This window comes from Girardinichthys multiradiatus, chromosome 3, assembly GCF_021462225.1.
Source record: "Girardinichthys multiradiatus isolate DD_20200921_A chromosome 3, DD_fGirMul_XY1, whole genome shotgun sequence".
Lineage (NCBI taxonomy): Eukaryota > Metazoa > Chordata > Actinopteri > Cyprinodontiformes > Goodeidae > Girardinichthys > Girardinichthys multiradiatus.
The window spans coordinates 14,896,864-14,911,371 of NC_061796.1; the positions used below are offsets into that span (position 1 = coordinate 14,896,864).

At 41.1% G+C, this 14,508-nt stretch overlaps 1 protein-coding gene across 1 annotated transcript in view; it reads left to right on the plus strand.

The window, feature by feature from the left end:
• Window positions 1–13,779, plus strand: part of znf407 (zinc finger protein 407) — a 222,730-nt gene extending 208,951 nt beyond the window's left edge. The window contains exon 10 of the mRNA XM_047361951.1: window positions 12,024–13,779. Coding sequence (XP_047217907.1) covers window positions 12,024–12,868 — 845 coding nt within the window. The 3' untranslated portion in view covers window positions 12,869–13,779. The remainder of the gene's footprint in view (window positions 1–12,023) is intronic.
• Window positions 13,780–14,508: the final 729 nt, after the last annotated feature.

A 14,508-nucleotide genomic window follows, 5' to 3' on the forward strand; every position in this document is an offset into this window, starting at 1 on the left:
CGGCAGCCCTCCCAGCTTGATCGGGCCTCTCTTAGTGCGCGGCTGCAGAAGCCTCCCACACATTTGCTCTTTTCATCCACAGCCAGCCACGGAAATTTCAGCAGCCTGCGCATTGTGCAGGGTGATTCTTTCCTTACTTTGCCCTCGCGACTGACGGTGCAGGGTTGATCTCCGTGACAGAGATTTTCTTTTCTCCTGCAAAGCTGCTGAATGCATGAAAAAAACTCTACTATCTGATAAAGCCTTCATATTTCCCATCTATCTGGTCCTCCAGGAAACGGTTAACACAGCTTGTTGGCACATGTTTTGGACATTACCGTTATTTTAAATATTTTTCTTCCTGCATCACAAATTAACTGAGAGTGCAGACATGTTTTTCATTGTTCCCAGAAAGTGTTTAGGTTTCAAATGTTTGCCTGGATCTACGTTTGGTTTCCAAAACACATTTCAGTTCCTGGAAATCTTGAAAACAAACTAGCTCAAATATAAGTGTATCTCAATAAATTAGAATATCAATTAGAAGTTATTTTAATAAATTAAATTCACAAATTAAACTGAAGATCAAACAAAAGGGTTTTTAACACAGAAATGTAGTCCAACTAAAAAGTGTGTCCATGTCCCGCAAAGTTTATGCACTCACGGCTCCTGTTGGATGAATTGCTGCATCAGTGCGGCGTGGCATGGAGGCGATTAGCTCCTATTGGTACAGTGTGGGCAGGTGGCAGGCCCTGCTGGATAATGGAATCCATAAAGCTTGTCAGCAGAGGGAAGCATGAAGTGCTTTACATTTTTGGCCAAATCTTCACTGACTGTGTACCACAAGGAACTTGGATTCTGTGCCTTTCCACTATTTATCCAGACTACGGGACATTGATGTTCAAATACAACAATTATTTTCACCTAAAAGGTGGAATATGGACCACTAAGCAATAGTCCAGATTTTTTTTCTATTTAGTCCTGGTAAGAAACTTCTGATGCTGTCTCTGGTTAAGGACTGGCTTACAGTTGTAGCCCAGGTCCTCGATACGTCTGTGTGTGGCGGCTGACTCCAGCATTAGTCTCAACCTTGTGAATCCTCCAAACTCTTCAATGGGCTCTGCTTCAAAAAAGGCTTTTGAGGCTGTGCTTATTTCTGTTTCTCGAGCATCTTATCCACCAAAGCTTTTCCTTTCACTCAGCTTCCCATTAACATGGCTGGGCACAGAACTTGCCAGTTTTGTGACCTTCTGTGTCTTATCCTCCTTGTGGAGGGTCTCAGTGACAGTCTGCTAGACAACTATCCAGTCAGTGGTCTCCCCCGTGATTGTGTAGGCCATGAAACATTTCTGTGAAATTGCATCATTTTATTTTCTGAGCGGCTGAATTTTGGGTTTTTATTCGCTGTGAACCCATGATCTCATTGAATCCAAATAAATGCTTGAACTTTATCATTGTTTGTAATGAATGTGTGAGTTTTACTTTTTATTTTAAATGACTGAAATAAACTTTTAAATGACATTCAAATTTACTGCAATGCACCTGTGATACAGGTTGATGGCCTCAGTAAATTATACAAATTCCCAATTTAACCTGTCAAAAGAGGTCTTTTAATCTCCAGTAATATAATAGATAAAAATCCAGTTTTCTGTTTTTGTTTGAGTTCTTAACCACACTATGATTTACTTAATAATTGTAGGAAAAAGCTGTCTTAAAGATCAAAGCCAAAGGTTTGCTGTGGATAGTTTTCTTCATTATATATAGTTTTCATCTTCACCTCCCTCCGGTCTCCTCTTCACCTCCTTTTTCCTTCTTCATCTCCCTCTGTCTTATTCTCTTTGCGTTTCCCTCAGTCTCTCTGGGGGCACAGACCTGGGGACTGGAGGTAGATAGAGTTAGTGTGGACCAGATTACTCTCACTCCGGGTCATCCTCTGTCAGCAGAAAAAGAGCTGAGACCAGGACACTGACCTGCAATTCCTCCGACTAGTTACACTCAGTGTGTGTGTGTATGCATGCATGTGTGTTACTCACCTCTTGAGCCCTCTACTCCTCTGCTGTAGCACGTCTCCACAGTATTTCATTGTTTGGCGAGGATTTGTTGTTGTGGTATTCTGTCCCTGACCCTGTTACAAGTAAATGTTTTTACAGTTATGGTCATAGAAATGAATGTCATAGTACCTTATTTGGCTTTTACTGAATTATTTGAACCATTCTTTGTCTAGGGTGGAATAATTGCCCAACATCCAACTGCAATGAATTTTAAAATCAAGAATTGAGGGGACAAATTTTAATTTATGGTGAATTATATCTGTATATCCACACAGCATCTATCCTATACCTACAGAATACTTAAAACCAACTAAATGTTGAGGAGTGGAGCAGAAGTTTCCAAAATGTCTCAACTCGACAAGGGTTATTAAATGCTCATTGGTGATCATGACTGTTTGCAGCTGGGAGTTTCTCTTTGCCAACATGAGAAGCCAGAACACTACTCAGTGGACTGACAAATACGCAGAATGTTTGGAAGGTCCAAGGAACTAAATGAACATCAAAAAGATTGAGCTGTTTCATTACATTTTCTAAAATATGTTTGGACGTATCAAGGTGAGGCTGTACCAACAGCATGGTGGTGGGAGTAGCATCCTGTGGGGTTCCATCTTCGTTCTGGCAGCTAGATTCAAACAATGCGGTGGGGAACTTTAATAAATATTTATTCATGCATGTACTGTATAAAAAATAGATTTTCATCAATCTGTGTATCAATTTTTTTATTTTGCTCATTTTATGTTTAACTATATTATTATGAATGTTTGTAATTTAGGTTGTGGTTCTAGTTCTATGATAGTATGATTCAGTATATATTTTTTATTTTCTTGCGTTATTGACTTTTTGACCATTCAGAAATCTGACGAATGGACCTCTGATCAGACCAACATAAAACATGCGGACTTCACTAATCGATGCAAATATGGATTTGATCACTCGCATATTCATATTTAAAATGACCTGAAATACACTCTTCCCCATGAAGTTGGAATAAAACATGTTTTCCCCAATGCTGACAAAATGATTGTGACAATGTGAATTATTCTTAACAAATAAAGTGTGCATGTTCCAAACATCCATCTGGTGACCAGATGACTTGGCGAGAGGCCGGACACGCCCTGAACAGAACCGCCGCAGGGCAACACAGAAACACACAGGACAGACAACCATTCACAGTCACACCTAAGGGTAATTTAGGGAGACCTGTTAAGCTAATTGGACTGTGGGAGTAAGCCGGAGTTCCCGGGGAGAACCCACGCATGCACATCCAAACTCCATGTAGAAAGAGAACAGGCCAGAAATCGCACCAGTGCTTGTACTTAAACTATTACTAAAGTTGAATGTTATATTATCTTTTACCCTGAAAACAAAATAGAACAGTTACATAAATCATTAGAAGATCAATGTTAATGATACCTGTGCCCATCATAAGTGTTTGCTCACTTCTGACTGAAGCTGTGTCTCTACCTGCCATATAATAATTTTCGCCTGACTTTATTAATACGTGGCACATCTCTCCGGGTAAATGTTTTTCTCATCCTTTTTTGCACAAAAGACTTTTTGTTACAGTGAATTACACCTAACTTTCCTTCACAACTTGACTCGGCGGCCTTATCTGTTCACGTTACTGTCAGGTAAAACACACAGAGTTATTTTTGCACTCTCCTGTACCGGATTACATTGTAAACACCAGCTTCTTGATTATGAGCAGCTGACATTTAGTGTGTTTACTGAAAATATGACTAAAGTTTACTCAGCTTTGTGTGGGAGGAAGGCTTAATATACCAGGAAACAAACAAATATTGTTTTGTGTTCTGGAGGGTTTTTTGGTTTGTTTTTCTTTTCATGGCAGCATGGTAAGAAAAATGTAAAAGTATTCTTTTAAAGGTTTGAGTTTAAAGCTGAAATGATCCCACAATAGTAGGTTTGTAAACAACAATGATTCATCCTCCTCGCTTTTTATTACACAAAAAAAGATGTTTGGAACTGAGTTTTGTTTTCCTGGCCAGCTCACACTCCTCCATCGATCTGAGAAAATGTTGAAAAGGAGACTGTGGAGAGTATTTACACTGCCTTACCATATTACCTTACTACCTTTTCCATGTCTTGTCACATTACAACCACAAACGTCAATGTTTTTGAGATGGATTTTATGTAGTAGATCGACGCAAAGTAGTGAGACAACCTTGTAGAGAAACTCATTATGTCTCCACCAGCTTTGCATATCTTGAAACTGCTGTTTGGGGACATTCTTCTTTGCTAAATCGCTCAAGCATCTGTGGACATTAATTTTCACATCTTGCCACAGATTATAAATTCATTTAGGTCTGAACTTTGACTGAGCCATATGTATATGCTAACGTTTAAACTGTTACTTTGTGGTTCTTGTAGCTTCTTCCACATGTTAGGTGTTCCCCTACATTTCTTGAGGTAAATTGCAAAACTGAGTTCTTCTGATGTTCTTTCAACAATGACTTTTTTCTTGCTACTTCTCCAAAAGGACCAGAGTTGTGAAGTTTTGCTGGCCTGAAATTCTCCCACCTGTACTGTGGATCTCTGCACCTCCTCTAGAGTTACATGGGCTTCTTGAGTGTTTCTCTGCCTAATGCTGCCCTTGCCTGGCATGTCAGTTTAGGTGGACAGCACTGGATTAGAGGGGCCTGAATACTCATTTTTAAACTTTTTCTTCTTTTTTTTTTTTGAAAACCATGTTGGGTTTTCCTTCCACTTTACATTTAAACTCTACTTTGTGTTTGTCTTTTGCGTTGGTTTGAGGTGAAAGCGTAAACCTTGAGCTTCCATAACAAGTAACAGTGTGGAAGAACTGTTGAAGACTTTGATATGTCACAAGCAGATTATGTTAAACATTTTTAATATGCAGTATTTTCTTTAAGTATCAGCCAAAGTTCCACCTTTCAAAGTCATTCATGGAGTAGCGCTGGCCTTCAGAGTCATTTATGTTACAGTCCTGAGGGCTTTCTGTCAGTCGGTGCCCTCGTTTTCTGCTGGTTATTTGTCCTTGGACTGTTTTCAGTGTCTCCCCGTCCGTCTCTCCACCCTGTCCACCTGATGTCAATCTGGCCGCCACGTAATTGGTCGCTTTCTGGTCGGCCGACCTGTCCTAGGTGGCGTTGATTCATGGCATTTGGAAAGGTGACAGCAGTGACTGTCCCAAGCAGACAAAGTAGAACCATCACTGGCTGGACCTCAGCTGACCTGCTGGTTTGTGCACACACACCTAAACAGCCACACACACACACACACACATAGGTAGCACTTTTGGCTTTGCTTGAGGCAGTCCAGGGAAAGAGAGAGAAGCAGAGAAGACCATTAAGCAGCTCAAACAGGAACAATGATCAAACATTCAGAAAATGAACACACTCATTTATTACTCTACACATCTAGAACCTTTATTTACTTCTGTTTACACTGCAGTGCAAATAAAAACCCATAAAAATATTTACTGACAATAAAACTAAATGAAATAACATCCATTCGTTGACGTATATTAAAACACCCACCTACTTGCGCCCTGACACACTCTCTCACTCAGCACCCAGTTATTCAACCCTTTGCTGGTGACCTGGATACACCCAGAAGTGACACTTTATCTACTTAGCAGTGTCACCTTCAAAAGCCTCTGACATGCACAAATACACACACAGACGCACAAAGCTTCTGCGTTTATAAAAACTCCCTGTGTGTGTGTGTGTTGCATTTAGGTTTCTCTATTTAAGGTTGTGGCTTCATATCTGTAATTGAAGGGAATGGGTGGGTAAAAGGATTGTAAAGAGGTCTTTTTGTGCCAACTTGATCAAAAGCTGTGACTTTTTCATGGTGCTGCCAGTGACCCGCTAATTGATTTGGAGAGCATCTTTTTCTGCGTCTCTTGCCTTACAGTTTGACACAGTTTAATTGACTTTGCTTGGTGTATTGTCTGGTCAGGTTGATTTCTTTGTCTTTGTGTATGTGTGTGTATGTGTGTGTGTGTGTGTGTGTGTGTGTGTGTGCGCGCGTGTGTGTGTGTGCGTGTGTGTGTGTGCGCGCGTGTGTGTGTGAGCCTATACTTGTGAGAACCAATTAGCATTTACAGTGAGGCACACTGAGGTTATAGTTAAGGATGATTTCAAGTTTAGGGATTACAGCCACAGTGTCCTCGGGATGTAGACGGGTGTGCAGCTCCCCTGATTACATGAACACGTGCTCGCAGGCTTACATTTGCAGCAAGCTGACCTGTATTACAGCGGGTGTAATTTATTTTGTGTGCGCCGGTGTCTCCGTGTTAAGGTTAATTTCTCTAACTGCTGGTAAGTGCTGTCTGACCGCTCCCCTGGCGGCCTCTCCGAGCTGAAGTATTGCCACTTAGAGACCCCCAGGCCCCCCGACACAGGCCAGTCTATTGATCCGCTGATCAATAATTGCATCTGCGACACACAGCAAACAGGGAGGCTCCTGCACTGACCTGGTGGTGCCACACTAGGAGTTAAGCCTTGCAAACAGTTGTCAAACTGCGGTCCAGGGATCACTTAAGGGTCCTTAAAGAGGATCCAGAGGGTCCGGAGCAAAATTAAGTTTACTTCTGCTGCAGTGGCATTCATTTATCCCATTTGCTTCACTCTAGGTTACCCTCTACAGTGAGGATAGCTGTGTTCCACTTATATTTATTTGGATCTTGCTGCAAAGACATTGCGATGGTGAAGGAAAGTAAATTTGGTTGTTTCAGATTAAATTATTTTCTTTTGTAACACAGTAATTAGGGTGAAATCAAAAAGGGATTAATTTGACAGTACTCATCAGATTGGCCATTACTCAGAAAGCCAATGGAGCCAAATACGTTTTCTAGAAAGTGTTTTGCATGAGACATGATTAAACAGTTTGGCCACAGTTGTGACACATTGGTTTGGAGAAAGACTGTCAAACCTAAGAAAACTGTATGGATTGTGTAGCATGGTGGTGGCACCATTATTTTGTTTGGGTGATTTCCCTGCAGTTGGTATTACTAGATTATATAACGGGACAGACGGACGGACGATTATGTTGATGTTCTCTATCTCCCCCATCATTTTATAATCCAAACAGCACCAGTTCCAGCCTCTGTTTCCCTGTCTTCCTCCTGTTGTTTTATTCCTCTCAGGGAGCCTCCATCTTGTTTCAGATCACAGGCAATAAGGCAGCCTGTCTCTCTGTGTCGATCTCATTCTCCCTCCGACTTCCTGTTAAAGGAATCAGTCAGTCAGAGCACTCAAAACACATATTAAACAGGCATCAGCCTCTCGCCGGGGCCAAATCACGCTGTTCAAATGTTGTTCTTCCACCGGGAGCGCAGGACAACTGAAGAGATGGGATCTGCAACATTAACTTGATTCACGGCTGCGGCGACTGAGTGACACTCCATAAACCTCAGCGGGCCGCCGCTGGGCCCCGCCGACAGCACCCCATGGCTAATGTGACACACACTAGCCTCACCATCCCCACAGCAGAGCAACTCACACACACTGAAACACTGGCATAAGCAGGCACATACAGAGACGAATGCATGTAGGAGCACATATTGTTCAGAAACAAGACAATAAAGGCTGATCTCTTACTCCACCCACATCCCAACACACACATAGCTGTACACTCTGACCCAGGCTTCAAAGCTGAAGATCTGCAGAAAGCCAGTAGTTTAACAGCCTAAAATGGCACTGCTTTGTTAGATTTGCACACTTTCTAACAGCTTTTATGGTAATGCAGTAAGAAACTGCACAGTTATAGAGTTATTGTCTCCCTACAGCCGACCTCTCTGCTCACAGCGTTTTGGCGTAGGCAGTTAGCATCGGCCCCGTAGCTCTGTGTAAATAGGTAACCTTCGTTCTCAAAATGCCAACCTGTTCTGGCTCTCTGTGACAGTGCTGACTCCCATCCGCTCTCTAACTACAGGGCTTGTCACTAGAGGTGCAAATAGAGGGGTCTGAATTGATATTTACCACACAATGCTGCCAGTGTGCAGCAACCTTCCAATTAGGTTTTTTGGTGGGAATTTGTTCGTGAGCAAATTAAGATTACATTTTCATTAAGTAGAAAAAGATGGAAACACAGCAAATGTTATAAAACCCTCAAAATAAATTCAGCTTTTATTGCAGTGGCTTAATATCACAAATGCTGCTGCAGGTGTTTTTTTATTTTATTTTCCTCCTTAACTTAATTTAAGTGCCTACTCTTCCAGTCTTGTTTGTCACATTTGCAGTTGTTTAAAGCCTTTTAATTATTACTGAATAATGAAGATCAACACACAACAGTCTTACTTGAATGGGATGTTTTTATGTCTTTCCTTTTTTGAAGAGTGGCTTAGAGAAATGGTTGAGAAATATTAGCTACATCACGTCATGATTATTTCCAAGGGAGGCAGGAAGTAATGGATTATTAAATATAAGTTCCTGGACAATTTAATCAATTAGAAAATATAGAAGTAGGAAAATGCTTTGTCTATAAATATTTTGTAAGGATTATTAGTGAAACCATCATTTTCACTACAGGTAATTTTATTGAAACGAAAGAATAACAAAACATTATTTTCTAAAGTGGGCTTATTTTCCCCACTGTATGAATACACTCATATTAAAGGTAGGGTTATATTTCTGTGTTTCTGCAATAAAAGATGAATTTGTTTTCAGGATTTTTACACATCTTTTCCAGGAGTAACAATAAACAGGCAGCTGTACTAAAATGAATGGGCACTGATAGTGCTTTTATTAATGGGCTGTTCATAAATCTAGTTTTGAGCACAGGGCTGCATGATATTAGAGAACCTCAATTAGAATTAGAATGCTTTTATTGCCATTGTATTGTGCAAACATACAGTACAATAAAAGTTTTTGTGCAAAAACGAAATAAAAAATGTAATGTGTGACAATACACACGGCAATCATTGCAAGTAAACTGTAGATTATTTTTGGCGACGTAAATTTAAAAAAACAAATTCTTTGACGGAGATCTCCTTTCCATGAGATATAACCTCCATCTACTGCTAATCAGTTGACAGCACTGAAGTTTACTAAGGGGTATGAGACCTAAATCCAATTAAGAATCTTTGGCCAGATTTAAAAATTGATGTTCACAGATGCTCTCCATCTAATTGGCAAAGAAGAATGAGCAAAGGTTTTACTCTGTAGATGTGCAAAGATGATAGAGACCTATGCAGCTGTAATTGCAGCAAAAGTTTATTGACTTAAGGGGCCTGAACACAACTGTATGCAACATGCAACGTTTCCCCCTTAAACAAAAATTGGCGTTGCTCTATCACATAAAAGTACATTGAGGTAAAGGAAATTCCTGGGCTAGGAGTGCTTTTGCGAGGCACTCTGCGTTTATGTTTTGTTACTGCTTCGTTGTCCCTCTTTCTGAAAAGCGGTTTGCTTGGCCTCAGGTCGTAATTTTCTCCACACCCCTCCAAACCGTCAGTGACTTCATCACTGTCTGCTTAAAACAGCGGGACACTAGCTGGTCAGAATACTTTACATAACTCTACTGAGAAGCCAAAAGTATCCCCTCAATGTGTATCATGCTGTACGCCAGATAAGAAATAGGAGTTGTATACTGAAGAGAAAGATGAGCAGTCAGGCACTCATGTTTAGTTGATCGATGGAATAAAAATCTGTGGTTCTCTGAGAAGCATTAGTGCAACAGAAAGTGGATATTATGTCAGAAAAGCCCAGAACATCCTGCATTTTATAATTGCTTGAAAATGCAGGGTTAACTATCGGACTGCAGACGAAGAATTAGTGGCATGTGTTTCCAATAGGAGCTCCGCTAGCTGAGTCTAAATTCACAGGGGAAAGGCGGACCAACTCAGATCCACTCTCCAGCACAAGTGCGACTTTCTAATCACATCGTCAACCTTGTGAGTTCAGGACATTAAATGTCAGGGGACGGCGGTAGCATCAGTGATTGATGAGTTTGTTTCTCTATGTGTGATCCCATTGCTGCCCTCAGGTGCAAACCTTGCATCTTCAAATGTCAACTCCTCCTAAGCAAACAACAAAAAACAAGTTTTGGTATATTATAAAGACTTGAGAGTTTTGGAGACTTTCATAAACCTAACAGGCTTATCTGCTGACAAGAATATGTTGCCATTCTCACTTACTGTAAATTAAGTTCAGCTCTCTGCAGCTTAGTCGTGAACAGAGGCCCCCTTTTTTTAAATGTCTCAAATCAAATCCCCGTTTTCCTGCATAGATTAGCCTACAAGTGTCTGAGCCAGGCAATGTTTAAACAATGGCATTTCTAACACTGTTCCTATCACCTTGGAAACGCCATGACAACCTGTGATGTGAGAGGGCACAGTATGGCTCAATTAGCAGCAGCTGTATCTCTCCATGCTCCTGCAGAAGCAGAGTATCTTCATATTCTGTCTGCTTTCATGCCCTAAGTGACACAAATATGTGAAGTGTTACATCGCCTTTAATGTCACTTTAGCTTGCATGATCTTTTTTTTCCCACCATATTCCTTCTCATGATGATGGAAGGATACACAGTGTAATATGATATTTGTCGCTGTACGGAATAACAGTTTGCTGAAGCATCTAGGAGTTGTTTTCGTTTTTCTTTTTTTTTGCATGCAAATTTACTAACAATGCACCAATTTCCGACCTCCACTTTTTGTAAAGCCTTGACCTGCCTGTGTCCCTTTTAGCTTACTCAGATTTCTCTTTAAGATTCATAAAAAGTTAATAAGTAAGACTAATTATTTATACTAAGTGCAGAGGCTACATTGTGTGTGTGACAGCATATGTTTTAAAATAAGGTGTCATTATAAAAAAAAAAAAAGGCAAACTCATTGCAGATTTTACATTTAAGGTGTTTTTAGCATCTTATTTCAGCAATTAGTGAGGTTAGCATCAGTAACTCTAAACACTGCTCTGTTGGCATATTCTGCAGAATAGATCCTTACCTTAACCCTGAGACTTCCAAATCCAGCATGGCAGACAGGAGTTGAAAACTAAAAAGGTTAAAACATAGCAACCCTGCTTTTCTCCCTTTAGCCTTCCTTTTATCTACTGAAAGTCTTGCTCTCTCTTTCTCTCCTGCATCAGAATGATGCGCAGAGGTTTCCCGACATGCTGTAGAAAATGCGTCTTTCTTCGAAACAGCTTCTTTTATGTCTTTGCTTTATCCAACTTCATTTTTAAACCGTTTAAAAAAAAAAAGAAATACTAACTGTAAGTCTTTTTCCCAAGGTAATAACTTCCATACAGAAAAGTGCTGTTGCCAGCCCACCTGTTAGCTCTTGGATATGGTGCCTTTTCTGATCCAAAAATGAAGGGATCTTTGACTTGCCAACCAGCTGATCAGCGTTCAGGGCTGGTGGCTAGCCATCATTAATTTCTCCCTCAGTGCATCTTTAGCTGTCAGCCTTCTCGTTTCCTGCTGAAGTTTTGCTTTCTCTCGCTGTCTTGCTGGCTGAATGAACCACAGACATGTTTGAACATGTTAAAAACAACAGTTTGTTTGTTACATCCCTGTATTTCCTCTGACTTTACTCTTAAACTCCACGCTGATACTGAAAATAGCTGACTTTGAGTGTTCTTCCCTCAGCAACAACTTCCACAGCAAAAAATTGTGCTTTCACAACCCTCACCCTAACCCCCTAACCCTAACACTTAGACTGAATTAGGGGGATGTCATCATGACACTAAACTCACCCTAACCCTAAATTGTGCTTTCACAGCCCTAACCCTAACCCAACAGGTCATATTTTTAAGTTTCTGACTCAAACCGAACTCGGTCAATCAAGCTAAAAAATTGGAGGGTTCTGATCACCAGTCAGTTTCTCTCTGCATCTCTAATAAGTATCACTCATGATTTTGTAAAGATATGTTTAACTTGCTGCTTCTTAACTTGCCTTTTTGTTTCAACTCCAGGCTTATTTTTTTCTGTTCTGTTTTTTATTGCTTAGCCCTTCGTACTCTCTGAACTAGTCTTCAAAAATAGAACCTGAACATGTTTTTCTTTTCCTAGGTATTGTGTCCAAGTCCTTTGAATGTCGTCTGAAAGGCCAAGGAGCAACGTTTGTGGAGGCAGAGTCTGTGGACTCTCCTGAGCACAAGAAAGGCTCATCCGAGGTATCCAGTCACGAAGAGGCCATCCAGCAAGTCATCATCATCCAGGGCTACGGTGACGAGGACGTGACCATTGACCAGGCCCTGGAAGAGTCGGCCGCTGCCACCCTGCAGACACTGGCCATGGCTGGTCAGGTGGCTGAGGTGCTCCACATCACAGAGGATGGACAAGTCATAGCCTCAGGCAGGGAGGTAGCCTCAGCAGGGGCCCATTTAGCTGGAGGCAGCACCCAGTACGTGGTGGTGGAGTCCGGAGACGCCAGGAAGGAACTGCAGTCCGATGCGGGTCAGAGTCACATTGTTTCCGAGTCATCCACCGCTCTGGATGCTCTGCTCAGCGCCGTCAGCGAAATGGGCCATCAGGAGAAAATGCAAGGAGAGGGAGCCGTCGCTCATGAAGTTTTGACCCCCGAAGTCTGTGAGGCAGCCCACACCGCTGTGGAGGTGAAGCAAGAGGAGGAGGTGCAGGTCATCCAGGAGTCCGGCAACGAAAATATGCAGGAGGTGTTGAAGCTCGCCGCCTCCCAGATGTTGAAGGAAGGCCTCACCCAGGTCATTGTCAATGACGAGGGAACTCACTACATCGTTACCGAGCTGGAAGACTGCACCCTGCAGGTAGAGGAGGGAGTGTACGGAGGTGCGGCAGCAGGGCACGGGGAGGTGCAGCAGGTAGAGCAACAAGCAGGAGAGGAGATGGTGGTCTACCTCGACGGAGCTTCTCATAACATTGTCTTGGAAGGCTGAAGCACACAGAAATTATGTTTTCAAGTTTTCATGTTCAGTTAAAGTCTGCTTTAAACCAAATGTTGCTTTCTGTGAATGATGAGTGTTTTCATTAATATCCCCCTCCATGATTCAGTGTGTAAATTGCATCTTTTCCCTCAGATCTTCATTTGAGCTATGCAACAGTCAGGTTCAAGATCATTTATTTCAAGAGACAATTCAGAAAGGAGTTTTTGGTGCTACAAATGTTAACCAACATTGATATGGACAACTTACTTATATCCATGCAACTGAAGCAAATGTTTATGTATTCTTCTTCATGGAATATGTTTTAAAACAGCTAACATGCTAGAGGTAAAAAAGCCCATATGGATTTTTCTTTGTAGTGTAACCACAGTGTTATAGGATTTTGTGTAATTGTTAGCCTGACTTTTGTTTTGGGTCTAAAAGATGAAAACAAATACTTGTTTTTTTGTCTCAGATCTGAACTTACACAATAGATGTGTTTTTTTTTCCTCCGACACAATAGCAGTGATGATTTGCCGTTTTCTTCACAATCTTAGTCAATCTTTTTGCTTTCAGAGAATATTTGGTTCCATATAATTTCCGACAATAAAGATTGTCTAATTTTTCAAACACTGATATGTTTTTGTCTATCTTGAAATTCTACATCAGAGTTGACTTTATATTCAGCAGTGTATCACACTTTTCACTCCACCTGTACTTTTTTCATAATTTTCTCTTGTTTTTGACCACTAACCTCTTAGCATTTACTGGGATTTTATGCAAAAGAACAACAAAAGTTGTAGCGATGATGCATGATTATCAGATTTTTATTATATTTTACAAATAAAGTGTGGGGTGTCGAATTTCTGTTTTTACCCTGAGACCTGTTAATAAAATCCAATAAAAACAATGAAGTGTAAAAAAAATCTGAAAACCATGCATCCTTTTCTTTCCCCTTTACAATTATGCACCACTTTGTGTTGGTCTGTTGCGTAAAATACAGTACTGTACTAGCAATATATGCACATACACACATTGACTGATGGCTCCCATCATGCCTTCCGATCACCAACACAGTCATTACCTTCACCATTATCATTATTGTCCTCATGATCGCCATCATCCACATCATCATGCTCTCACCCCGCCATCCGGCCCCATTCTCTTCGATGTGTCCAACTCACTCTTCCCTTTTTTTTTCCACCCGCAGCATTCACCATTGGAGGGAGAATCGATATTTATTTAGGCCCCAACGCAGGCCTGGTTACTAATGGTTAGAGTGAGAGAGGAAAGACAACGACCAGTTGCTAAAAGTTAAGGGGGGGGATAAACACGGATACATACGAAGGGAATTAAAAGATCATCCATTTGGTACACATATATACAAACATTGCCTGCTGAAAAGAAAGTGGTGAAGGAGTGGGCAGGAGAAATGGGTCTTGCAGTGGGAAGGCCATAGAAATAGGAAAGAGGAGTAAAATCCAGAGCCACACAAGGAGAGAGAAACCTGTATTTTCAACTATCATTATACAGCTTCAGGCTGTTCTGATAAACCCAGTTTACCTTCCTTCCATTCAGCCAAAGTTGACAATTTAACAGAGGTTACACTCTGTGATCATCAAGAGGAGTCTGTGAGAGCAGCATCCACTGTGCTC